Genomic DNA, 26,986 nt, shown 5'->3' with positions numbered 1-26,986 from the left:
ACAAGGCCTTTCAAGAGGCGAGAGAAGCACGGTCCGACTCTAGAGCGGCTCGGGAGGAGATCCGGCAAGCTAGGGAGATAGCGGCTGGTAAGCCCTTTCTTTTACAGACTAAATTCGGCGATCTGAAGCATGTTCTGCTTAATCAATTGTGGAGTTCTCCAGACGCGTTCTTGGACCTGCCGAAGAGTGTCTCCGACGCGGCGCAGCTCTTCCAAGTGTAGGAAGGACGTGCTGCAGAGAAGCTTTTCTGGTCATAATTCAACGTGCCACGGCGTGCGGCGTTGCTGAACAAACAGATGACCCAGTGGGCCGAGCTCTACTAGATGTCCGGAGCTTCCATGAAGGACGTCATGGTCCGGCTATGGCCGGCTAAACCCATTCCGAACAGCTATTTTGGTTTGGTGCAGAGACTTGTCAATGCAGTGCCGCATATCGACGCCGTCAAGCGGTCGGCGTGCATAGAAGGTGCTCGGATGGCCTACGCCCTCGTCAAGATGTACTGGGCAAGGATGAAGGCCACCGATGTTGTAGCTAAGGGCCCGCCCGGAGGCAAGGACCATCGCACGCCAAAGCATTATTTGGAAGACCTCCTAGAGGGTGCCCGCTTGATAGAGGGTCAGTGCTCAAAGGATATTATGTTCGAATAAATGCACCGGAATTGTGAGAACAATATTATGATACATTAAGGTTGTGTTATATTCATACCTTTGCCTGAAAGTTATTTCCTCCTGTGCAGCCATTTTTTATAATCTGAAAGTTTGCCAGTCGTCGGCTTCGGCCCCCTCGCATATAATACAGGGGTGTTCGGAATAGCACCTGATCACTCTTGACCCAATGTTTTGGTCCGTAACGGAGGTGCCAGTGCGGCGAACTATGCAATTGGACTATAGGGCTTTACCACTTTTACTTAGCCATAGGAGTTTGACGGTGGGTCTACGAGGTAGCGCCTGGTATGTACGCGGTTATCCGAATATAGTTGCGTTACATAGGTGACCAAAAAAAGGTCCTTCGTGTAGTATGGAGGAAATTGCAAAATATTCTAATAAGTCGCCGAGTGGTTGACCAGCTCTCGCCGCATCATGACAGTCAGTTTTCGGCTTTCTCTACTGAGGTGTTTAACCAAGTGAACCGGAAACACAATCGCAGTAGTTCTCCCTTTACTACCCTAGCCGATAAGACGGAACGTAAGGTAGTAAGCACAGGAGCCGGGCAACCCAACTATTGACCAAAGACGTGATCTGGAGTTGATGCATATAATGCCAAACTCGTGACGCTGAAGTATGTTTTAGAGCTGTTCGGACTTTTCGGCAACCCATATGTTGCTGTATCGAGCCCCTGGCGATTTCTGCCGAGGTGTGTGCGTGAAACAACCGAAGAAGCAAAATACAGTTCTATGAGGATAAGCAAATATTGAAGACGGATTATGTTCACTGGAATCTGATTGATACGTTGAACGCAATCTTACAGATTATAACACCACTACCCAGGCAATTTTACATGCCAGGGGTCGAAGGCTGAGGAAAAAGGCTCTATACAGGTTTTAAATAGAGTGTTTGGTCTATAGAAAATCTTTTGGACCTGTCGCACGTCTGCGCTGCCTTTGCCTCAGCCAAAAGGATTCCTTAAAAGGAGTAATCTTTGGTTATTTATACGAAACCGGGCTCAGAAAGAGTCCTTGTAGATCCGTAGGATGAACCGGTTTTGATTCACCTGTGGCTAAAGATAAGATATAGTTAGAAAAGAGAAGAAGGCTGTAGGAGGGCGAACCGTATTGTAGGCATGTAGGTATTGTGCCTCCGCCGATGACCAAGGTATTTTAAGTGCATAATTATGCATGCGCGATACAAACTTCGCGGGTATATGTGGCGAACAACGGAGGCGGAACTGCTAATCCATCTCTAAATTGACCGGTCCTATGTAATAGAGGCCGGCGGCTTAATGGCTGGTGAGATATGCGGCTTGGAGGGGCCGCTTTGTACTTCGGCTGCGATGGCCGCGATACGCTCCTCAGTACGGAGGGAGCATTCCGTGTTTTCGTTGATCGTGATGACGCCGCATGGACCGGGCGGATACTGGTTGGGTGGTCCTTGCGATCAAAAGTGATCGAGCAGGCCGCCCATGGGTTAAATTTTGGGGCGACCGGCTTTATGGGGTAGACGTCTCGTAGTGCGTGCTTGCGCTCCCATGTAGGGATATGCGTCACATATATCATGTTTACTGTTTTTACTTCGGGGGGAAATTGCTTCTGTCCCCCGGTGTTCGGTTGGCGAGTCTCTTCGTCTTCGCTGTCACTGGGCAGCCCCTTCCCTTTGTGTTAGGCATGGAGCTTGCCGACTTGTTTGAAAACCCAGCAATTTCTGTTGGTATGGTTGGCGGGTTTGTCAGGGCTGCCGTGAATCTGAAAGGGCTGATCCAGTATCTTGTCTAAACTGGATGGACCATCTCTGTTTGCCTTGAATGGCTTCTTCCGTTGATCGGATTTGGGGCCACTGAATCCGGCGTTGACCGACGTGTCTTGAGTTCCTGCAATATTGTTTCGATGCTTGTTTTTATTGCGTCGTGGCTTGCCATTGCCGTCCCTGGCTTCGGAGGTGCCAGGATCGCTGGTGCTATTGCTTCTATGAGCAACCCATCTATCTTCTCCCACGCAAAAGCGGGTCAGGTAAGAGCTGCCATGGAGTTAGGTTTTTCTTGGCCGAGGTGACGGGCAAGCCACTCATCTCGGACGCTATGTTTAAAGGCCGCGAGGGCTTGGGCGTCTAGATAGTCGATAATTTGGTTCTTTTTTATTAGGAACCTAGTCCAGAGTTTCCTGGCTGACTCTCCGGGCTGTTGGATGATGTGACTGAGGTCATCGGCGTCCGGAGGCCGGACATATGTACCTTGGAAGTTGTCGCTAAAGGCGTCTTCCAAGTCTTCCCAGTTGCCAATGGAGTTCTCTGGGAGGCTGTTTAGCCAGTGCCGGGCTGGTCCCTTTAATTTTAGTGGGAGGTATTTGATGGCATGGAGATCATCACCGCTGGCCATGTGGATACGGAGAAGAAAATCCTCAATCCATACTGCAGGGTCGGTTGTTCCGTCATATGATTCGATATTCATAGGTTTAAACCCTTCTGGGAATACGTGCTCCATTACTTCCTCGGTGAAGCATAGCGGGTGTGCGGCGCCTCTATACCGGGAGACGTCGCGACGGGGTTCGGCGGACGTCCCTATGCGGTTTTCACCCCGAGTGAGGTTGTGTTGATCACGCCGGGCCTGAGAGCCGTCCTCTCGTGTTGGGGCACGTCCCCTTGACCCATAGATTGATCTAGCTAGGCCTGCCCTATGTCCAGGTCCTGCCGTAGGTCATAGGTGTAATCCCGGGCCACAATCTCCCTGCCTTTACGGCGGGGTAATGTGGGCTGGTTTTCGGCTTGGGTAGCCGTTCTATCTCGGCCAGGCGGTGGCCGGTCTGATTTATTGGCTGCGTTACGCGCTGAAGTTAGGGGCTCCCGCGCCTCAACGTCCAATTGGGGTAACAACTTGCGCTCCGGGTAGTTTTTGGTTGGTCGTGCGAGGCCGTATTCCTCGGCTGTCAGGACATTAGTCCATCTATCGTTGAGCATATCCTGTTCGGCTTGAAGCCGTTGCTGCTTCCTTTTCAGGCTCCTCGCAGTTGCGATGAGCTGTTGCTTAAAGCGTTCTTGCTCGAGGGGTTCGTCTGGCACGATGAAGTCTTCGTCGCCGAGGCTTATTTCGTCTTTGGAGGGTGGCATATAATTGCCGTCCTCCGAGTCCTCGTTCCCGACTGGCTCGTCAGGGTTACCCTGCCCCTCCTCCCTATCGTCCTGTTCGGATGTTGGTTCGACGGGGGCATCTGGGTCTTCGGCATTCTCCGGAGTGTTATCATCTCCATTGCCGGTATTGCTTTGTTTGTCGCGGTGTGATTTTGAACGGCCCCGCTGATTCCGCCGCTTTGGTGGTTTATCAGTGTTATTGTCCTTGATTGGATCCTTACTGCCTTCATCGCCATCCTCTTTTGGCATATCCACCATGTATACGTCGTATGTGGAGGTGGCTGCCCAGCGTCCGGTATGCGGTGGGTTTTGGCTTTGTTCGTCTCCGGCATCGACGTCCATACCATAGATGTCTTCGGAGTTACGGTCAAACATGTCTGTTAGGTCTTTGACAGTGGCTATGAAGTGGGTGGTGGGTGGGTCGTAAAATTCCCCGCTCTCAGCCCCTAGGCCGGGCTGGGCGTAGTTCGGACATCGTTCCTCTGTAATGAAGAGGGATCACATTAAGTCAAGAGTCGCTTAAAAGCGAGGTTCTGCCAGGGAGATAAAAACCTCTAGCGCCGGGCGAGGTGAAGGTCTCCTGGCCGTGCTCATCAGCCGCTGATCGCGAGAGTTCGGATTCAAAATTCGGGGACGAGTCCGGCCTTCCCGTACCAGGGGAAATCCGGTTTAACTTCGGGATAACCGATGACACCGTTTCCTCTGGATCAGCGGTAGTAGGTTTGATAACCACTGCGAATCCGGCGGGCTCCAGGCCCCCGTCCTCGGATTCAGCGGTTTGTTCCGGCTCTAGGGCCTGAGCGGTGGTTGAAGCCGTGAATCCTTTGAAGGTCAAGTTTCCTCGGACATCGGCGACATAGTTAAGATTCGCCCGCGCGTGTGGGTATTTTTCCTTCATACCACACGCGCAGGGTGGGATGAGCAGTACTTGTTGGGCGTGTAGCACGAAGTAACAGCGCCCACACGTGTGGGCAATTCTAATATTTGCCCGCACATGGCTCGTGTGGGCTGCCTCCTACTTACACGACACGATGTGAATGGATGTCTAGTTTGCCACACGTGTGGCAGTTGTTATCGACGTCCAAAAAGAAAGATACGATTGCAAACTGTCGACAGGCTCCCTCAAAAACAAAAGAAAAATTGTGTCGGCCGGCTCGGGAGGCAGTACGCACGTGCTCCTGCCCTGCCTGCCAATAACCTTTTTGAAAATAAAATCAAGGATCAGATGCCAATAATAACTCTTTATTTCAAGGAGATACAGAAAAAAGGGTCCGAGGTCAAGATACGAAAAAAGGAGCACAAGAGTGGTCGGTGCTCGCGCTAGACCGCACGACCAGAGCCCGTCATGTTCGCCATGGATTCCCCGTGGCGCGCCGGTGTGCAGGATGCCCTCCATGGCCGCTGGTGATGGTGGTGGAGCCAGGGGAGTGGGCCATCCCGACGGTGCGCAATCGATCGGTATTTCACTTGCAGCCAAAAGCGGCAAATATCGAGGAGGCGAATCACAAAGTTGGAGGGGACGAGTTCCAAGACTATGCAGCTCTCGCGAGAGGAGTAGGGAAAAATGTTTACGTGTGTTTTGAGGAGGCAAGAGAGATTAACTACCTACAGTTGTAGTTTATCTAGAAGCCTCAAAGTTTACCCGTCCTCTCCTTCTCACAAGGAAACATGAGACTAGGGTTTCTGCCTTCCGTCGATGGTGTCGCCGATCTATGTCATCTCCTATGTCGATGGGAGGACTCCATTTTTCGATATTTTTCTGAGTTTTGTTAGGGTTTGTATCCTGCTCAGGAAAACAAAATGGCATGGGCTCCCCGAAGATGAAATAATGTTCTTTCCACCTAGCCCTTGCCCCTATGGTGCTTCTAGCAACGTCAGAGGGAGTATGGGATTCAGTCGGTGGTTGTCTTTGATGGATCAGCTCAGATTCGGACTTCCTTCGTGTATCGTCACGTTGGATCGTTCCGATCTATGCGTCTCTTCATCGGTGACGGTTGTTGTTCTGTTGCGTTGGTCCTATGAGGCATAGCATGACATTCTGATTGTTTACTATAATATAGGTTTTGCCTGGCGATAAGGGAGGGGCAATGATGACGGCACACCTTCAACTCGCTTCAGTGTTCGTAGTCGTTACTAAGTGGTGTACGGATCTGGATGTAATTTTTTTATTTCTAATTTTCGTTATACTTCTATGATTGAAAATGAAAAGATCAAAAGTTTTTCAAAAAACAGTACTTTCGGTTCTAGGAGTACACAATAGGCAACAAAGTAGTACAAGTTTAAACCAGGCATTGATTACAATTATTGTACTGTAACAGCAAAACTGCATGCTTCTATAAAAGACAAGACTTCGAAAAAACAAGTACTCCTACCACATCCCAAAAGACTCAAACTAGTAGTATACTAATAACCTCTTTAAGGCACAAAGAAACTAGATGGCAGTACTATATAGACGTAGCTAAGTAGCCAGTTTATGAGGCGATCGTCCATCACAATAGATCAGCTCGAGTTCCCGGCCGGCTGCTGCTCCTTGGTGTCGCGGGCCGATGGCTCGGATGATGCACACTCGAGCAGCGCCGCCCGCGCCCTGGCGCACGCAGCCGCGTCCGGGTCCGGCCCCGTGCATGCGGCAGCCATCACCTGCAGCTTATCACGGCATTCGTTGTTGGCGCGGTTGAAACCGTTGACGACCCCGTCGATGGCGATCGTCAAGGCTTCTGTCAACATGTCGGGAGACAGCCGCAGCGATTCGTTCGCCGTGGAGATGCCGACGGCGATGGTGTTGGTGTTGCGCTCTCCATGACGACGAGAAGAAGTAGCTAGCTAGGGCGTGAAACTATCTATGGCGACGAAAGGTGAGTTTTCGTTCGTAAGTAGGTATGCGTGCTCTTTTCCCTCATGCGTATACACTATTTATTGGCTCATGTACGTGCTGTACATATACGAGTTCGACTTGAACTATTATATCTATTTTAGTTTCAGAGTCTATTCTTACTACTACCTCCGCTTCAGTTTACAAGTCCTACGCGTATACCTAGGTTGCCAATTTTATCATTCTAATATAAACTATATAACACAAAAATTATACCTTTTGAAAGTAGAAACTCCGAAGTTTATGTTGATATATTTTTTGTAATATATGACTTGTATTAGGTTGATCAAATTGATGATCTAGAGATACGCGCACGCCCTGTAAACTGAGAGAAGGTAGTACAATAATTCCTTCCAACAACATAGACAGGAATAGTTCCTTGCAGCGCAAATCGTGGAGTTTTGTAGTACGGGGAGAGGAGGAGATATGCCAAACGTTTCTTTCCTCTTTTTCTGCAGGTGACATTTACAACGTTTTTTTTCCCTAATATAAAGCTCTGTTCCTGCACACGTATACGAAACGTTTTTGGGCCTCCCATTTCCTCTCTATTAGACAAAATCTAGCTGTATGGGCCTGGCTGTAAAACGAACTTCTTCTACTAACATATCCTTGCTTGCGATGGAATATGAATGTGTTTTCTTTAAGATGTAATACTAAAATATTTGTTTTTGCGATGTAATATGGATATAGTTGATTTTTTTATCTGTGCATATTCTAGGATTTCATGAATGGAATATTGTGTTTTTTTCTGCGATGAAACAAAACATTATACTTGTACAATCAATTTGCTTCACATGAATATAACTGTATCTGATGCATGATACAAATACAACTCATTCGTATAGGCGGTAGATAAAGCATAGAGCCACCTCCAAGATTGCCATAATGGAATAAGAAAACCGGTATGTTGTGAGAGTCTGACTTAACAACTATAGTAGATTTTTGGACTACCAGTTATTTATTACAACGGTTAGATGCTTGTCTTTGTTTCCTCGGAAAAAGTGCTTGTCCGAGCATTGCAATTTGCAAGTTGAGAAGTTCTGAAATATTGCCAAAATATTTTCGCTGCAATTATTTAGTTAAATCTTGCATCTAGAAATTAATATATGATGTTATCTATTGCCTCATAAGTCATAATTAGATGAATGAGAAAATAATTTTCTACTTTGTTAGACGTGCGTTGCACGTGCCAGCTTACTAGTACGAAAAGTAACAAAAGTACATCAATCCTAAGCACGTTTACGAAACAGTCTTGCTAAATGTTAGTCAGCTGAGACTTTGTTATGTGCCAGTCGATGATATATTTCTTTGATCTTGCATAGAGATTCGTACAAAATTTTCTTTTCCAATTTTTCCCTTTTTCATCTTATGTAATGTACTATGTTGACAACTAGTTATACCTTTTATAGGAAAAGTAAAAAAGAAGTACCTCCATCCTACACACGTACACGTACGTATATGATTGTTTGTATACTGATGGTCACGGAGCGCTCCTTAGATTTGAACCATCGTTCCTGATCAGCAACCTCTGTACTACCTTCGTCCTGATTTATTGGTTCCCTTTGAATTTTGTATCAAATTTTGACTTTATATTTAACTAACAAAATGTTAAGACATGTCGCAAAAAAATATCATTGAAAACTATGTTCAATACGAATCCAACGATATAATTTTTTTATGACATGCACTAATATTTTGTTAATTAAATCTATGGTTAAAATTAAGCACAATATACCAAGAAAACTAATAAACCAGGACAATGGTAGTATTTGATAACCACTGTTGGATATAAAGATGAAGTTTCCCGTACGAGGAGAGTCAATGAACTTTTAGGCTCTATTCCTCGGAGACACTTCTAGGCAAGTCTTGCTGCTCCCACAAGCAACGGGGAGGGAACCCTAACCGTCGGCCCTCGTTCCCCTCCTCCCAACCTCCTTCCTCCGCCGCCGCCGGCACGCGCGGATATTAAAAGCCCAGTCAGTGCGGCGACGGTAGGGCCGCTTCTCCTCTTTGCCCAACGGCTGCTGGCGCAGTACGACGGTCTTGTGCGGCGACGTTGTGATGTCGTGGGGCGCAGTTGTGCGCAAGTGGGACAGCGGGACAGCGGCGTGGTCGTCCTCCGACAGCGCGTCAGTGAGGCCAACTCCACCGCACGACCCCAAACGGACGTCCGTTTTGTCCGGAATTTGTCCGTTTGGGGTGGCAATGGGGACAAAAACGAACATGCGTGTCCGGCTTGCGTTTGAGGCGCCCACCGCTACAGAACGACCCAAAACGTCCGCCCCTCCCTCCCCCACCCGCTCGTCGCTGCGCCTCGCCGCCCGCGCGCCCCGCATGCCGCCGCGCGCGCGCACGCGCCCCTGCGCGTCGCTGCGCCTCGTCGCCCGCGCGCCCCCGCATGCAGTAGCTCGGCTCGGCCGCGCCCGCCGCCCGCTCGCCCTCGCCCCCGCCCCCGCTGCGCCGCGCTCGCCTGGCCGACTGCACTGCACATGCAAGCGGACCGAGGCGGACGAGGAGTGGCCAAAGAGTGTCTGTCTGTGTCCGCTTTGGCCCCAAAACAAGACCAACTTTGGTCTAGGAATGGGGTGAAACAGACACGAAGCGGACGAAAAAGCAAAATAGGGTCTGTCGCTGGGTCGTCTGGTTTGTCCGTTTTACCTCAAACGGACGGGGCAGACAGAATAGAGTCGTGCGGTGGAGTTGGCCTGACTTGTGGCCCATGCGGGGTGCGGCGGCTATGGAGTGCTCGCATCAGGCGGTGGCGTGCGGGTTGGCGACTGACCAGATCCGGTCGGCTTTGGCTTTTGCGGACGATGCGTGTTGCGGGGAGTGGCTGGCGTCCCATGTAGGGCCTCTGCTCGTGTGTGGCTTGGGGGTGGTGCACGCGTAGTGGCCAAGGATGGCGTTTGTCTTCAGGGGCGGCGTTCTGTTCTGTTCTGGGCAGCACGCGGTGCGGATCACGAGCGACCTCGATTAGCCACCCGGCGGAAAAATACATGCCAGAAAAGAACATTCAGATACATTCGGCGCGGCCGCAGCCCAGCCCCTGCCACCCGAGGCAGCTGATACGACATACCAGGGTGTAACAACACCCACATACTCGGCAACGAAGCCTAGCCCCACCTCCATCATATAGTTTCTCCGAGACTGAAAGAAAAAGCTAGGCTACTTCTATTCATTATCCGTTTCCCATATGATTTTCTACACTTGTCCCTCCAAGTGACCCTGCACCGTTGGCCATAAATAAAGGACGGACCACCGCAATGGAACAAGCTTGCTTCTACCTCCGTTCGGTGACGCCTCCACGACACCAGTGAAGGTCATGCAAGGACTGGTGCAAGGTAAGCGGCAGTGCTGCTACGATGCACAAACATTGTTTCAATGAATAGGAGGTGCCGACATTGCAGGGGAGTGGTGTGAAGGCGATGCAGGGGTTGCTGGGAGGGCACTGCCATGATGTGTGAGCGCCACGTGGTGCTACGGGGGGCGTCGATGGTCCTGTAATGGAGCATCGCCAGGCAGCCAGAGCATCATTGGTGTTGCAATGAAGCATTGCTGGACCGTCGGAGCATCGCCGATACTTCAAGGTGGTGGTCACAACAGCAATGTTTCTGGAACTCCCAGAGCCCGCCGATGCTATAGACGTGGCTGATGTGTGGAAATCTCATCGGCATTTCGTTTGTGAGCTGGCCTGGGGCGTAGCCGCTGCAACCTGTGGGTTGGAGGTGGTTGCAAGCACAAGCTGATGCTGCAAGCCAACCAATTGTAGCTCTCACCAGAGCTACACACACTACTTAGGGAGCAATAATGGACTAATGGTGCGTTGCAGCCTACCCGATTGCCGAAGACGCTACGGGGAGACATGCATGTTGGGGCTCGAAGCAAGGTTATTGTTAAAATCAAGCGGCCAAACTTAGATTGTGCCTGCGTAAATCAATGGCTAGTCAGGTAACCGATCTTTTCCTGCTGCCCATCTCGTCGGTTGCCGGGTTGGCGAGGGCGATGGCGCCGGGGGGCTTGCTGTCGTCGCACAGGCAGATGAGGCCGTTGCACGTGCCGACCACGGACATCATCCGTTCCTCGGCGCTGGCGAGCACCTTCCTCGGTTTTCACCTGCTGTCGCCGCTGAGGACGTGCGCCGAGCCTCCAGCGGTCACAAGGAGGGTCGTGGGGCGGCTCCGGAGGTCCGTCTCGGTGCGCTTGTCGACGACGTCGCGCCAGCGCCGGCACACGAGGCGGGACCGGCGGCAGGCGTTGCGCGGGAGACGCCGGAGGAATCCGACACAACATTCTGCAGCGTGGGCCTGCATGTCCGACCGTGCAAAGATTTATTTTTCCTGAAGCCTTAGACGACCAGCACCAGCGTGGGCCCACAGGCAGCGGACCACGTGTGGTAAAGGACCATGACTGAATTTCAGCATGTACTCCACTTGTCCCTCAAATAGATGTATCTAGCACTAAGTTAGTGCTAGAAACATCCATTTAAAGAATAGATTTGGAACAAGCTTTTCGAATGGAGGGAGTAGAACTCTGGCTGCTGGTTGAATCGACGGGAGGGTTTGCAGATCACCACGTAGTTAACGTCGTGACTGACTCATGAGGGAACCAACTTTTGTCTGAATATTTAAGTTACAAATCAAGTAGTACTGGCGTACATGAAGACAAAGCTCCACACAGATGGAGACATCCTTAATGTAGTAAGTAATTCTTAATAACAGCAGTAAACAAGTTGAAACAGTCTGATTCCAAGTTCACGACAAGAACAAATATCTTAAATCAAATCGCAACTGTAGGCCACTTTTATTTGAGCTTCAGGCAACGAGAATAGCAGGTTCAGGACACCATTGCAGCCGAGCCACCTGCAGTTATATTCACGGACAACAGTTTCCCTACAGAGATAAAATATCAGCCCGTCAGGTAACTTCTTCAAGATATGGAGAAAACACACATATATTCAAGCCAAAAATTGCAGACAGCATGAACTATTTAAATTGCTTAATAATAAAACTAGCCATACCTCCTGTCATACTTTCATGTTTCACGGAGAGTTAACCTGGGATGATTGGCATGGAGACTTGCTTCATTCCGTATGGCAACTTCTGCAGTCTCAACTTCAGAAGATGTGCCATCCCGCTTCAGAAGAAGAACTCGTACATCTTTCAGATATGGGAGGTGCTCAATACCTAAGTAGAACCCATAGGCCTTCGCCATTGATTCAAAGAACAGATCAAGCTTCTCGAGCTTTGGCAGTGCCCCTTTCTCAAATAGAGGGGGCCCCCCAATATAAAAGAACTCCTTCAAACATCGGAATCCTCTGCCTTGCAAAACTAGCCTGTCTTTATGGACTCTGTTGGTAGAAAGTTTCAAAGAAAGTAATGCAGGCAGCTCTCCAAGTATGCCAAGAACCTCCTCTGTTATTACACTTATATGAATGTTTAGGTATGCAAGACTGGTGAGTGCTGGAGTAATCCACTTTGGCAGTTTTGAGAAACAGTATTCGGTGATGCCCTCAAATCTTTGGAGGCGAGATGGAAGAGGAGACCAGGAATCTAATAACTCCAACAGAGCTGAATTACTACCATCTATCCACACGGACTGGAGTTTGTAGCTGCCAAGCTTGCATAGCGAGGAATGAAACATCTCTGCATGCCTCTTGTGCTCTTGAGATTCTGCACCTGTCCACATGTACTGTACACGGAGTACCCTCAAATTGATCAGGCTCCCTAGCTCCTTCACTGCACCCACTGAGCTCATGGTAATATCAAAGCCTCCGATCTCCCTTAAGTTTATCATATTCTCAATCCCAATTGGTATCTTCCTCTGATACATGTAAATGCATAGATGTTGCAGTTTAGTCAGTTGAACAATTCTAGCCGGCAAGTCTCTTATTGGTGTACCCCTTAAATCTAGCGTCTCTAGATCATGTAGCATCACAACTCCAGATGGTAGCCACGATATGTCCGTTCCATAAAAGCTTAGGTACTTTAGCTGGAAAAGGTTTTCCATACCATCCATATCATAGTCCCTCAGGCCCCAGCAACCTTTAAAGTCTAGTACACGTAAAGTTTCAAACTTGGTAAGACTAGGCAAGTGTTTGATGCAACCTGATGCCGTTATTATAAGAGATCGGACATGGCTTAGATCTTTCTTTGCCAATTGAGATGCAAGCTCCTGGTCAATGTCTTGGATTGACAATCGCCGAATAGAACACTGAGAATTTTCCCAAACTGTTTGACTGCCGTTCACCACAGTGATGAAATTTTCTTCAGTGGATTTTGAAATGATAAGTTCAAGCATCATGTCATGAACTCGACAGGCCTGCACCTTCCCATCATAGTGAATATTCACTGGTTGAACAAGGCTTTTATTGATAAGCTCGTAAAAATAACTTTCTGCAACCTCTTCACAGCTCCTCCCACGCTCTTCAGAAATAAAGCCCTCCGCAATCCATTGCCTCACCAACCTTTCTCTGTCAATCACATAATCCTCAGGGAAATTACTTAAGTGCAACAAGACAGTCTTGAGGTTTGGTGGAAGATCATTATAGCTCAAGGATAGTATGTTCTTCATTCCCTCCAGACTTTGGCTTCTGTTCAAGTCAGAACCAATTGATGTTTTCACCTTCTCCCACTCTTCTTTGACACGTGGTTTGTTAGCTAGTAATCAAGATATACTGATAATTGCCAATGGCAGGCCTCCACACTTTTTCAAGATGGTATTTGAAACTTTAATAAGCATATCAGGGCAGCGCTCTTCTGAGCCAAAGATTCTTCTAAAAAACAGTCTTTCATAGTGGAGATCACTTAGAGGTGTCATTTCATAGATCTGGTCAGCATGATTTGGACAACAAGACCTTGCTACTTCCAATATGCGTGTTGTAGTTATAATTCTGCTTGAAGAATTATTCTCTGGAAAAGCACAATTGATTGCGTTCCATGCTAATATTGACCATATATCATCAATGATGACAAGATACCTAAGACAGGGGGGGTAGGAGCATAAGTTAATTACCAATATAGATGTAATTGCACTATAAAAGAACCTATTGTAAAAGTACAATCGGCTGTAAACCATGCAATGAAAAGCACAACTGGTTGTGCAATGGTGTTCATTCTGTGCACATAAAAATTACATCCTTGAAACAATTATTTTAAATAATGTTACTTACACAAAAATCATATTTCATATAACTAATGAGAAAATAATTGACAACACCATATATTACCTTTTATCTTGTAAAAGTTCTCTTAGCTTTCCAATGGATTTCTTTTCATCCCAGCTCTCCAAATCTTTTGTGAATTCATCCTAGCAAGACACCTGTGAAATCAAATCCTTGATGATTTTCTTTGTATCTGGCTTTTGTGAGACTGACACAAAAGCATGGCAGTCAAAACGCCCTTGAATCTTGCGATAGACTTCATTCGCCAGTGTTGTCTTTCCCAATCCACCGAACCCAACAATCGACAACACCCTGCGATGATGATTGCTTTCTTTTTCCAGCATCCACCTGGCAAGCTCGTCTCTTCGACTATCAATGCCAACAAGGTGTTCCTCCCCAGCAAAAAGAGCGGCCAACCGGGGATCCACACCCGTATGGCCCGAGGTGCAATAATCAATATCATCTAATTTGTAGCTAGTCTTGAGCTCCTTCACTAGCTTGATACGGAGCTTCAGGTCATCGATTTGGTTGGCAATTCCACGCCGAGCTCCGAGCGTCTTTAGACGGCGAGCGGTCTTGTGGAAGAACTCCTTAAAGCCCTCGCCGTCCCCTCCTTTGCCGAGACGGTGAATGAACTTGTCGAAAAGATCCTCTGTATCGTAGGCCAACTCCCTCACCAGTGATACCCATTCCTTCACTTGGTCATCAGGGTCTTCCAGCCTTGCATACTTATTTAGCGCACCATCCATACCTTTAAACTCAGACTGGAGGGAGTGGATCTCTCGGCGGACCCCTTTCAGGCGGCTGCACTCGCCGGCGAGCAAATCAGCGAGCTTCCCCAGCAGAGGGCCCAACGCGCCCAGCGCAGCGGTCACCACAGGCGCCATGGATCCTGGAGCTCTCCTCTCAGCCCCCCATCTTTCGCTTGTGTTTCTGCTTGTGTGGCGTGCGCTTGGAATGATAGGATAGAATAGAACGCACACAAGCGCGTGATTGGGGAGCCGGGGGTGCGTACCAGTCGCAAGCTTTCTTCGACGCCTCACCCAGCGACAACTCGATAATAATAAATATATGAAAATAACTGCTGATTTACGAGTGGCTAGCCTGTCTGTGGGATGAGATATTTCAGATTGCCAGCTATGCTGACTAGACTTGGTCCAAAACGATCGAAACATCGGCCTCAAGCAGTGAAGGGCTTCCAGCATACCACCTATCTAACGAAGAAAAGTCTAAGGTTTATTTTTAACTATAAGAAAAGTCTAAGGTTGCTAGAACGCGGTCCGCCGACACGCGCCTGCCCATGAAAAGACACCACCTCCAAAGCCATCAGAATTATCTAAACTTGACATAGCTAATTAATAGAGAGAAGTGTCCTGTCTTATGTCCGTACTTGGTCGACGCTACGTACTATATATGAAAGATATTAAAAAGGTGAAGCTTATATGGCAAACTCATTTCCATTTTTTTTGTAGTTTTCTTTTATAAACTAGACTAGTGCTAAAACAAGAAACAAAAAGATTCGATTGCAAGATCTAAAGATATACCTTCACTTACCTAGCCTCCCCGGCAACGGCGCCAGAAAAGAGGTTGATGTCTACTACACAACCTTCTTCTTGTAGACGTTGTTGGGCCTGCAAGTGCACAAGTTTGTAGGACAGTAGCAAATTTCCTTCAAGTGGATGACCTATGGTTTATCAATCCGCGAGAGGCGTAGGAGGAAGACGGTCTCTCTCAAACAACCCTGCAACCAAATAACAAAAAGTCTCTTGTGTCCCCAACACACCCAATACAATGGTAAATTGTATAGGTGCACTAGTTCGGCGAAGAGAAGGTGATACAAGTGCAAAATAGATAGTAGATATAGGTTTTTGTAATCTGAAAATATAAAAACAGCAAGGTAGCAAGCGGTAAAAGTGAGCGTAAACGGTATTGCAATGCTAGGAAACAAGGCTTAGGGTTCATACTTTCACTAGTGCAAATTCTCTCAACAATAATAACATAGATAGAACATATGACAAGCCCTCAACATGCAACAAAGAGTCACTCCAAAGCCACTAATAGCGGAGAACAAACGTAGAGATTATAGTAGGGTACGAAACCACCTTAAAGTTATTCTTTCAAATCAATCCGTTGGTCTATTCCTATAAGTGTCACAAACAACCCTGGAGTTTTTACTAGAATAACACCTTAAGATACAAATCAACCAAAACCCTAATGTCACCTAGATACTCCATTGTCACCTCAAGTATCCGTGGGCATGATTATACGATATGCATCACACAATCTCAGATTTATCCAACCAACATAAAAGTACTTCAAAGAGTGCCCCAAAGTTTCTACTAGAGAATCAAGAACGTGTGCCAACCCCTATGCATAGGTTCCCAATGTCACGAAACCCGCAAGTTGATCACCAAGACATACATCAAGTGTTCTCATATAGACTCAATCCGATAAGATAACTTCAAAGGGGAAACTCAATTCATCACAAGAGAGTAGAGGGGGAGAAACATCATAAGATCCAACTACAATAGCAAAGCTCGGGATACATCAAGATCGTGCCATAGAGGAACACGAGAGAGAACACGAGAGGGAGAGAGATCAAACACATAGCTACTGGTACATACCCTCAGCCCCGAGGGAAAACTACTCCCTCCTCATCATGGAGAGCGCCGGGATGATGAAGATGGCCACCGGTGATGGATCCCCCCTCCGGCAGGGTACAGGAAAGGGGTCCCGATTGGTTTTTGGTGGTTCTGGAGGCTTGCGGCGGCGGAACTCCCGATCTATCTTCTGTTCTGGAAGTTTCAGGGTACGACGGTATATATGGATGAAAGGAGAACCTCGGTGGAGCTATGGGGGCCCCACGAGGCAGGGGGGCGCGCCCCCACCCTCGTGAGCACCTCCCGTATCTTCTGACATGGGGTCCAAATCCATCAGGTGGGTTTCCTTCCAAAAATAACTTCTCCAGTTGATTTCGTTCCGTTTTGACTATGTCTGATATTCCTTTTCCTCGAAATACTGAAATAGGCATAAAAGAGCAAATCTGGGCTGGGCCTCCGGTTAATAGGTTAGTCCCAAAAATAATATAGAAGTGGAAAATAAATCCCAATATTGCCTAAAACAGTAGATAATATAGCATGGAGCAATCAAAAATTATAGATACGTTGGAGACGTATCATTATGCGGTTTGACTGATAAAGATCTTCGTAGAATATGTAGAAGCCAATACGAGCATCCAGGTTCCGTTGTTGGTTATTGACTGCAGATGTGTCTCGGTCATGTCTACATAGTTCTCGAACCCGTAGGGTCCGCACGCTTAACGTTCGATGACGATTTGTATTATGTGTTATGTGATTGGATGTACCGAAGTTTGTTCGGAGTCCCGGATGAGATCATGGACATGACGAGGAGTCTCGAAATGGTCGAGAGGTAAATATTCATATATTGGAAGGTTGCATTTGGACATCGGAATGGTTCCGAGTGGTTCGGGCATTTTTCCGGAGTACCGGGAGGTTACCGGAACCCCCCAGGAGAAGTATTGGGCCTAGTGGGCCTTATTGGAGGAGAGGAGAAAGGGCCACGTGAGAGGGGCGCCCCACCCCTTGCCCAAACTGGATTGGACTAGGGGAGGGGGTCGACCCCCCTCTTTCCTTCCCCCTCTCTCTCCCTTACCTTTCCCTCCGGTGGAAGAAAGGAAAAAGGGGGGGGGGCGAATCCTACTTTGACTAGGAGTCCAAGTAGGACTCCCCCTGGCGCGCCCATACCTGGTCGGCCTCCTCTCTCCTTCCCTCCTTTATATACGTGGCCAGGGGCACCCCAATAGCACAACATACAATCTCTTAGCCGTGTGCGGTGCCCCCCTCCACACTTTTATTCCTCGGTCATATCGTCGTAGTGCTTAGGCGAAGACCTGCGCCGGTAACTTCATCATCACCGTCACCATGCGTCATGTTGATGAAACTCTCCCTCGGCCTCAGCTGGATCTAGAGTTTGAGGGACGTCACCAAGCTGAACATGTGCAGATCGCGGAGGTGCCGTGCGTTCGGTATCGGTTGGATCGCGAAGACGTTCGATTACATCAACCGCGTTACTTAACGCTTCCGCTTTCGGTCTACGAGGGTACATAGACAACACTCTCCCCTTCCGTTGCTATGCATCACATAGATAGATCTTGCGTGATCGTAGGAAAATTTTGAAATTACTGCGTTCCCCAACACCCCCTCCTAGTAGGACTCGGAAAGGAGGAATCCTACTCCTACTAGGAGGAGGATTCCTCCCATCCTTGGCGCGCCATAGGGCCGGCCGGCCTCCCCCCTTGCTCCTTTATATACGGGGGCAGGGGGCACCCTAGAACACACAAGTTGACATTGTTTAGCCGTGTGCGGTGCCCCCCTCCACAGATTTCCACCTCGGTCATATCGTTGTAGTGCTTAGGCGAAGCCCTGCGTCGGTAACTTCACCAACACCGTCATCATGCCGTCGTGCTGACGAAAATCTCCCTCGGCCTCAGATGGATCTAGAGTTCGTGGGACGTCACCGAGTTGAACGTGTGCAGATCGCGGAGGTGCCGTACTTTTGGTAATAGGATCGGTTGGATTGCGAAGACGTTCGACTACATCAACCGTGTCACTTGACGCTTCCGCTTACGGTCTACGAGGGTACGTGGACTACACTCTCCCGCTCGTTGCTATGCATCACATAGATCTTGCGTGATCGTAGGAATTTTTTTGAAATTACTGCGTTCCCCAACACTGGTACCCCCTTCGAAGATGGAGGAGGTTGTCACCCTGTCGGCCAGAATCCTTGGAGCAAACGAGAGTGCCTCTGCACCTACTTAGTAATTCATGCCGACATGGTCCTGCTGATGCTTTTGTGTGGTGGTCTGCTCATGTTGGAGAGCTTCTTCGGCTTCAAGCGGCTTAGGGCCTTAGTTTTCATGTCTCTACTTGTTGAGCCTATTAGTTGTTGGCAAAGCACTATGTATCTTCGCCGTTCTTTTCTTTTTTGTACTCAATGTAAAGTGTCGTCCGTAATCTTCTGGCTGGTTGATGGCTTTGTTAATTCAAAGCTGGGTTAGGTTCGAGCCCTTCTTGGGCTCGGCCAAGTCTTATCTCTAAAAAAGTAGTCGTTGCAATGTTTGTAGTATGAAATGTGTTTGTTTGAAAAATAAACTTGATATCTTTGCATTTTTGTTTGTCCTGATGAACTATTATATTTTACATCATCTATTGGAGAACTAGCGACCTATTTTACATCATCTATTGAAATTGAGAATTTTTTATGATTTAAAAACCACCTTTTGGTGATGTAAATTTTACCTAAAACACAATTTAATGATTTATTTTACATCGCCTATTGAAGATGCTCTTAGTCCATGGGCAAGCGCGTGACGGCCGACCACGTTCTAGCACCCTTAGACTTTTGTTTTCGGAAGATCCTTAGACTTTTCTTCATTAGATGCGTGGAACGCTGGAAGTTCTTTCCTGTTTGAGGCCGATATTTCGATCGTTTTGGACCAAGTCTACTTAGGATAGCTATCAATCTGAAATATCTCGTCCCAGAGACATGCTAGCCACTCGTATTATCTAGTCGTTATTGGATGAGTCGTCGAAGAAAGCTTGCGAGTGGTACGCACCCAGGCTCCCCAATCACGCGCTTGTGTACGTTCTATCCTATCCATTCCAAGCGCCCGCCACACAAGCAGAAACACAGGCGGGAGATGGGGTGCTGAGAGGAGAGCTCCAGGATCCATGGCGCCTGTGGTGACCGCTGCGCTGGGCGCGTTGGGCCCTCTGCTGGGGAAGCTCGCTGATTTGCTCGCCGGCGAGTGCAGCCGCCTGAAAGGGGTCCGCCGAGAGATCCGCTCCCTCCAGTCTGAGTTTAAAGGTATGCATGGTGCGCTAAATAAGTATGCAAGGCTGGAAGACCGTGATGACCAAGTGAAGGAATGGGGAGTAAAAGGCACTGGCGGTCATAGAACTTGTCAAGCGGGTGCACTTAAGTCACACTACTTACAAACCGGAAAAACCCGTCACGGAACTTGCATTGCGGGTGCATCTAGGTCACATTGGCCATCTGGACCGGCCAGCCGCCCGGGTTTCTCTGTTTCTTTGCACAGAAGCCCCTAATAGTTTATTACGAGGGTCATAATGCAAAAATGATATTTTATAAAACATGCCCTTTCCCCGTTCCCCTTCTCGAGCCAGAATAAGAACCCTAGTTCCCCAAATCGAAAACCAAATCCCTAGCCGGCGACATGGGTGGCGGCGTTGATGGCAGCGAGACCGAGAGCTGTGGCGGCGTCCCTTCTGTGTGGAGCAGAGGTAGCTCTCCCATCGGAAGTAGTCGCGCCGCCGTCGCTGTGGCAGGCAGTGTGGCCAGCGCCGGCGTCAGTGAGGAGAGCGTGGCACTGTGTAGCCGCGCCGTCATCGCCGGAGGTAGTGGCGGCGCTGTCCTTCCAGCGAGGTCGTCCGCGCCGGTCGTGGGATGGTCTCGCATCCCGGACTCGCGTGTCTTCCCTCAGGAGGTGTGGCAACGCGGTGAGCCGGATTTGCACCCCGCGCGAGGCCGCGTTCTCATCACTCGCACTGCTGGCATGGCGGCGCTAGAGCAGGCATTCCACGGGAGAGCGCTGTATGCCACCATCATTGGACAGTCGCGGAGCCTGGTGACGCCGGAGGCACTCGCCGCAGCGATGGCGTCTCATTGTGCCATCAGGCCGGCAGCCATGAAGGTGGAGGTGACCAGCCCACCATTCCACTTTTTCGTGCGGTTTGACTCGCTAGAGGATTGCACTCGTGTAGTGCTCGCGTCGGAGCAGGTGCGTTGCAGCGACAGCAGAATTAGTTTTCAATGTTGGTCAAGTTTGTCACGTGGTAGGCCGTTGAAGCTGGAGTACAAGACGACGCTGAGCTTGGAGGGGCTCCCGGAAGAGGCCTGGGACCCGGATACCGTCAACCTGGTGCTCGCCGGTGAGCTCATCGACATGCTCCCGGCTACTGACAAGTGGGTGCTGCCTTGCACGGCGTGGCTACGCAATCCTAGTGCCGTTCCGAAGGTGCTCACTGTCTCTGTTCCGGCTCCTCCTCTGCAACCGTGGACGCTGGACTCCTATGACGAGAATGCTCATTCACCGCCGTGGCCGAACTCTCCAACTGATCGTGGCACCATTGATTTTGTAGTGACCATGCATGTCAAGGAGGTCATCGACCGTGGCCCATTTCTAACTGAAGGGTTGGCTGATGAGTTACTCCCCGACGAAGACGTAGATCTCAGCCGCAAGCACACTTTCACAACCTGGCGCGGCAAGATAGATGGTACTGGACCTGGACCATATGGTAATGCTTAAGCGCAAAGAAGTGCAGATGTAGTGTTGGATATGCAGGAGTTGGAGTTGAAAGTGTGTGTTCTGTTCTGAACTTGTTTGTGTAAGAGTTCGTACTGTACGAGCTGTCATTTGTGTTATTGTAAGAGATCTTATATGTTAAGAATCAGTGTTCTGGTGCATCTCCATTATGAAAATGGGCTAAACTTTGCCTGTATATACATTCATAACTAAACTGTAGCAAATTCACTGCAAGAAAGAAGTGCTGGAAGTTTCGGTTTTGTAGCAACATACGAACATACCATTACATAGGGCTAACAAGTTTAAGTTTTGTACCAAAAGGCCATCACAAAAGATGTTGCAGTCTTAAGTACCATAGTTCTACAACATAAAAAAATAAAAGCATTTCACTCTTCATCTGCTGGAGGAGTTGCTAGAGCTCCTTGTGTAGATTGGAATTCTGTTTGCTCCTGTTCATCTGCTGGAGCATTTCTGCTTGATCCTTCACCAAACAGGAGCCACTCCATTCCCCTTGTTTTAGTTGTTTTCTTTGTTCTTCCCAGACCCCTTGCTCGTGTTGAAGTTCTCTTTGCTGCACCTCTTCCTCCTCTGGTTGCTGGTGCAACACTTCTTCCTCCTCTGGCTGCTGGTGAAACACCTCTTGTCCTCTGCTTCTACCTGCTGGTGCAGCACCCCTACTTTTGCCTGCTGTTCCAGAACCTCTTGCTCCTCTTGCTCCTCTTCCTCTGCCTTGTGGGGGGCCTTGTGCTGGTTGTGCAACAAATGTGGCAGCAGGTAAGTTGGCTCTATGCTGTGCTACAAAGGTAGATTCATCTGGTATTTGGTGCATCCTAGAAACAGGAATTCCTTTTGCAGGTCCCTGCATACAGTCATCAGGTAATGAAATTGCAGTAAAACTGGAAGAAAAAAACAAAAATATATTTTAAATACCTCATGTGATAGAATGTGCACCATGCTATCTTTTTGTTGTGTTGGGTCCAATTGTGGATTCAGACATCTCTGCTGGATGTGCTAAGAAACAAATATATATTGTCAGGTATTGTAACTTGTTTTCCTTTACATGTTTCAAGTAAGGAATAATGTACTTACAGTTAGGATCACCGGGTAGTCAGCATCTCCATTGGCATCAACAACCATTTTGGACTTCTTCTTTTTTGCCTTTTCCATCATTTCTTCTACCTGTTCTCTCATTTTGTCAGTTGGCTTTCTCTTCCTACCCCTGGAACTATGTGCTCTAGGTTGATCTGTAGCTGTGCTTCTCTCATTAGGTTGCTCTGTCCTCTCACTAGGTTGCTCTACAGCTGATTGCTCATTTTGTACCTGTTCCTCCTCGTCCTCTACAACTTCTCTTAGTACAGCAGCTTTCAGTTGTGAGCATCCACTCCTGTTATGCCCAGCTGCTTTGCAATACCCACAATGCATAATAGCACCATGCCTGCTGAGTTTAGTGCCATCCTCACTCTCCTCTGGTTGTTGCCTTCTATTCTTCCTCCTCCTCCCAGCTCTTTTCTCGTAATGTGGTGGCAATATAGGTACATCATTAATTGGAGCCCACTCATCTTTGTCACTAGTTGGATACACCTGGACTCCATAAGCACATAGATATGTCTGCACTGAGTAACAAGAAGACACCATAGTCTCAGGCCTTATTCTTTCGTGTCTGCAGCAAGCTCATGCATGGCTACATGGAATTCCAGTCAACTGCCATCTTCTGCAAGTACAGGTGTGCATGTTCAGCTCCACTATGTAGGTTTTCTCATTTGACAAAACTCCAAAGACACCCATGCCTGATTCTTCTGGGTGGCAGTTTGCTGACAACTCCACATTCTTCCTAAGCTTGTCTCTAATTTTGGGAGTTATATTCCCTGACCATTTTTGTAGAGCTTCTTTTTTCTTTGTCATGTGCCTATGCATGATCTGAGATTTTATTCTCTCAAACATAGACATGACTGGTAGCTCTCTGGCCTCTAAGATGTACCTGTATGCAGTAAAAGAAATTGCATTAAAATTCAGTAGAAGAAATTGCATTAAAATTCAATAAAAGAAATTGCATTAAAATTCAGTAAAAGAAATTGCATTAAAATTCAGTAAAAGAAATTGCATTAAAATTCAGTAAAAGAAATTGCATTAAAATTCAGTAAAAGAAATTGCATTAAAATTCAGTAAAAGAAATTGCATTAAAATTCACATGTATTGTTACCTGTTGAAGACTTCACATGTATTGTTAAGAAGAATATCACATTCTGGAAATACATCAAAATATGCCCTTGACCATTGATTTGGTGGCTTCTCCTCGAACCATTTATATGCCTCAGGATTGTCTTGGCTTAGGTTCTCCATATTCTGCTAAAAAATAGTTGGTGTGGTAGATTTGGCACAAGCCCAGAGTTGCTGTCTGATAGTCTCTCCCTTGTGTACTGCATGTAGGTTTTTCTATAGGTGTCTAACACAAAACCTGTGCTCAGAGTCATGGAAATGCTCCTGTACAGCTTTGATGAGCCCCTAATTGCAGAAATGTTCAGTTATAGAAAAGTGCAGAAAAGTACAGTTATAGAAATAGCTACAGCAGCAGTGTAGTTTAGTTGTAGAAATTGTTACAAATGCAGTGAAGTTAATTAAAAGAAATGGCTACAAATTGCTACCTTCTGTTTATCACTCATAATGCTGAAATTGCTTGTGTTTAGAATATTAAGATCTTGCTTTAGTGTAGCTAGGAACCAAGACCATGATGCATGGCACTCTGTCTCCACCAGTGCCATTGCAATTGGATAGATAGAATCATTCCCATCGATACCTACTGCAGTTAGCAACTGACCACCATATTCTGTCTTTATAAATGTGCCATCAAGGCATATAATGGGCCTGCAACCCTTGAGCCACCCTATCTTGCAAGCTGCAAGACTAAAGTAACATGTGCTAAACAATCCATGCTCTAGGTTCAGATAGAAAGAAGATCCTGGGTTGCTAGTTCTCAATTCCTGTGCATATTTCCAGAGAAGTGTATATTGCTTCACCTCATCCCCATGCACCACTTCCAATGCTGCTTTCCTAGCTCTCCCAAATTTGTGCCTACTTACTTCCATGTTATATTTCTTCCTCACTTTCCTTCCAAATGTAGACAATGACATCTTGTCATTGTCTCTGAACTTCTCTACATAATTCTTTGCCAGATAGGGGGCTGTCAGTTCTTTCACATCCCAGACCTTCTCACAGTTGTGCTCTCCAACAAATGTCTTCACAAGAAAGGACTGTGTCCTATTATCTGCCACAGCCACCTGTTTCCAAGGGCATCCCTCTGAACATATTGCCTCAAACCTCTGCTTGTTGTTTCTCTTTTTCTTGATTTGCACTCTATTCTTCACTGCATAATGTGCTACTGCTTTCCTCACTAGCTCAACTGAATCAAAGACCATCCCTAGTTTGAATTGAGGATTTTCAATGTCAACAAATGGGTTAAATGTTTTGAACTTGTATATGGGGTTCTCTTTCTTTTTCTTCTTCTTGTACTCCTCATCATCAGAGTCACTCTTGTGCATTTTCTCCAAATCTTCCTCTTCTGGGAGCTTTAAGTCATCTTCAGTGACATCATCTGTGCCTGGAACATGTCTGTACTCAGCTCCTATTTGCTTCCCCTTCTCAAACAATGCATCCTTCACAGCATCATCTACATTTTTGTCATACAAATCATCATCTTCATCCATTGCATAATCACTATCATACCAAGTAGGATCAGTCCCTGAATCACATTCCCAGTCCTCTTCTGAATCTTCTGAGTTATCTGAAATTTCTGAATTTTCAGGATCCTCTACAGTACCTGAATCTAGCATTTTTCCTGAATTTTCAGCATTATCTACAATACCTTCTGTGCTCTCTGATTTCATGTGCCTCAATTTATCTTTGCTTATAGGGCTAAGTATTACTCGAGGCAGTTCAGGCCCAGCCCTATAGGCAATGTCATCTTCCTCACTTCTTTTCACATGATTCACAAATAAAACAAGTTCCTTAGAATGCACAGAAGCTCTTGCCATCTTGAGACAGTCAAATTCAAAGTCAATTGGGACCATATTAGCTACTGTTTTACCAGGTGGGCACCATAACCCAATTTCTAGCTGATCAAGTGCATAGTTTAACTGCTGAAGCATATAGTCAATCATATCATTGCAGAAAGTGTTCCTGTCAAGGTTATCAAACAATGATAATTTCTCATCCAAATATGCCAAGTTATTTCCTTTCCCCATGAAGAAACCACCATGATGCAGCTCTATACTGAATTTTGGTGAATCAAACCCTACATTGCAAAATAGACGATGAGCGGAAGCAAAATTCAGAAACCCTAGCAGTGAGCCCAAGAAACCTAAGGGCCTAATACTACAAAATAAGAGCAGGAACTAACTATTGATCATTCACAAACTAACATATTGATAAGAACTTGGAAGGAGTGTCAATCATCCTCAATCGTGGCGGCAGAAAACCCTAGCTAATTGGGGGGAGGAGCGGTGGGGGAGGGGCCTCCATGCCCTTCCGTCCTCAACATTGGAAGCTCCATCGACGCCGCGTGTTCCCTTGCCGCCGACGAGCTCGGCGTGCCCGCAGCGCCTCCGCGAGTCGTTTCCCCCATCTGCTACTAAAAAAAACTCTAGGCAAATGATTCACAAAGAGAATAGGGGCTTTTGTGCAAAGAAACTCATGTCACGTGCGCCTGGTGTGACCAAAGGAATAGAGAAAACCGGGCGGCTGGCCGGTCCAGATGGCCAATGTGACCTAGATGCACCCGCAATGCAAGTTCCGTGACGGGTTTTTTCGGTTTGCGAGTAGTGTGACTTAAGTGCACCCGAATGACAAGTTCTCTGACCGCCAGTGCCTTTTACTCTGCATACTTATTTAGCGCACCATGCATACCTTTAAACTCAGACTGGAGGGAGCGGATCTCTCGGCGGACCCCTTTCAGGCGGCTGCACTCGCCGGCGAGCAAATCAGCGAGCTTCCCCAGTAGAGGGCCAACGCGCCCAGCGCAGCGGTCACCACAGGCGCCATGGATCCTGGAGCTCTCCTCTCAGCACCCCATCTCCCGCCTGTGTTTCTGCTTGTGTGGCGGGCGCTTGGAATGGATAGGATAGAACATACACAAGCGCGTGATTGGGGAGCCTGGGTGCGTACCACTCGCAAGCTTTCTTCGACGACTCATCCAACGGCGACTAGATAATACGAGTGGCTAGCATGTCTCTGGGACAAGATATTTCAGATTGATAGCTATCCTAAGTAGACTTGGTCCAAAACGATCGAAACATCGGCCTCAAACAGGAAAGAACTTCCAGCGTACCACGCATCTAATGAAGAAAAGTCTAAGGATCTTCCGAAAACAAAAGTCTAAGGGTGCTAGAACGTGGTCGGCCATCACGCGCTTGCCCATGGACTAAGAGCATCTTCAATAGGCGATGTAAAATAAATCATTAAATTGTGTTTTAGGTAAAATTTACATCACCAAAAGGTGGTTTTTAAATCATAAAAAATTCTCAATTTCAATAGATGATGTAAAATATAATAGTTCATCAGGACAAACAAAAATGCAAAGATATCAAGTTTATTTTTCAAACAAACACATTTCATACTACAAACATTGCAACGACTACTTTTTTTAGAGATAAGACTTGGCCGAGCCCAAGAAGGGCTCGAACCTAACCCAGCTTTGAATTAACAAAGCCATCAACCAGCCAGAAGATTACGGATGACACCTTACAGAGAGTACAAAAAAGAAAATAACGGCGAAGATACATAGTGCTTTGCCAACAACTAATAGGCTCAACAAGTAGAGACATGAAAACTAAGGCCCTAAG

General features: G+C 47.4%; 4 protein-coding genes across 7 annotated transcripts; 1 reads left to right on the top strand and 3 right to left on the bottom strand.

Annotated features, from left to right (window-relative positions):
* Positions 1–11,186: 11,186 nt before the first annotated feature.
* On the bottom strand, positions 11,187–13,218 carry LOC125537097 (disease resistance protein Pik-2-like). Its single transcript, XM_087545089.1, has 2 exons — positions 11,666–13,218; positions 11,187–11,537 (listed from the first exon to the last, which is right to left on the bottom strand). The coding sequence occupies exon 1, from the start codon at positions 13,216–13,218 to the stop codon at positions 11,680–11,682; it is 1,539 nt and encodes a 512-aa protein (XP_087401215.1). The 3' UTR covers positions 11,187–11,537; positions 11,666–11,679.
* Positions 13,219–13,343: 125 nt separating this feature from the next.
* Positions 13,344–14,859, bottom strand: LOC125543888 (disease resistance protein PIK6-NP-like). The gene is made up of 2 exons (XM_087545108.1): positions 13,874–14,859; positions 13,344–13,624 (listed from the first exon to the last, which is right to left on the bottom strand). Exon 1 carries the CDS (start codon positions 14,692–14,694, stop codon positions 13,954–13,956), a length of 741 nt encoding a protein of 246 aa, XP_087401234.1. The 5' UTR covers positions 14,695–14,859; the 3' UTR covers positions 13,344–13,624; positions 13,874–13,953.
* A 4,422-nt stretch (positions 14,860–19,281) lies between these two features.
* LOC125543902 (uncharacterized) lies at positions 19,282–21,296 on the top strand. Its single transcript, XM_048707429.2, has 2 exons — positions 19,282–19,693; positions 20,989–21,296. The coding sequence occupies exons 1-2, from the start codon at positions 19,558–19,560 to the stop codon at positions 21,153–21,155; spliced, it is 303 nt and encodes a 100-aa protein (XP_048563386.1). The 5' UTR covers positions 19,282–19,557; the 3' UTR covers positions 21,156–21,296.
* Positions 21,297–21,385: 89 nt separating this feature from the next.
* On the bottom strand, positions 21,386–26,327 carry LOC125541485 (uncharacterized). Of its 4 annotated transcripts, none has more exons than XM_087545095.1 (5): positions 26,052–26,327; positions 25,568–25,776; positions 23,795–25,440; positions 23,353–23,654; positions 22,785–23,130 (listed from the first exon to the last, which is right to left on the bottom strand). In XM_087545095.1, the coding sequence occupies exons 2-4, from the start codon at positions 25,599–25,601 to the stop codon at positions 23,586–23,588; spliced, it is 1,749 nt and encodes a 582-aa protein (XP_087401221.1). In that variant the 5' UTR covers positions 25,602–25,776; positions 26,052–26,327; the 3' UTR covers positions 22,785–23,130; positions 23,353–23,585. The 4 variants fall into 4 exon arrangements, with proteins under 4 accessions (XP_048563452.2, XP_087401221.1, XP_087401219.1 ...); XM_087545093.1 differs by having other exon boundaries at positions 25,568–25,770; XM_048707495.2 differs by lacking the exons at positions 23,795–25,440; positions 25,568–25,776; positions 26,052–26,327 and adding exons at positions 21,386–22,011; positions 22,083–22,163 and having other exon boundaries at positions 22,242–23,130; positions 23,353–23,579.
* Positions 26,328–26,986: the final 659 nt, after the last annotated feature.

This window comes from Triticum urartu, chromosome 1A (genome assembly GCF_056163025.1).
Source record: "Triticum urartu cultivar PI428250 chromosome 1A, HENAU_Tu73, whole genome shotgun sequence".
Taxonomy (NCBI): Eukaryota; Viridiplantae; Streptophyta; class Magnoliopsida; order Poales; family Poaceae; genus Triticum; species Triticum urartu.
Note: the sequence above shows the minus strand (reverse complement) of the source record. Positions and strands in the feature narration are given on the sequence as shown.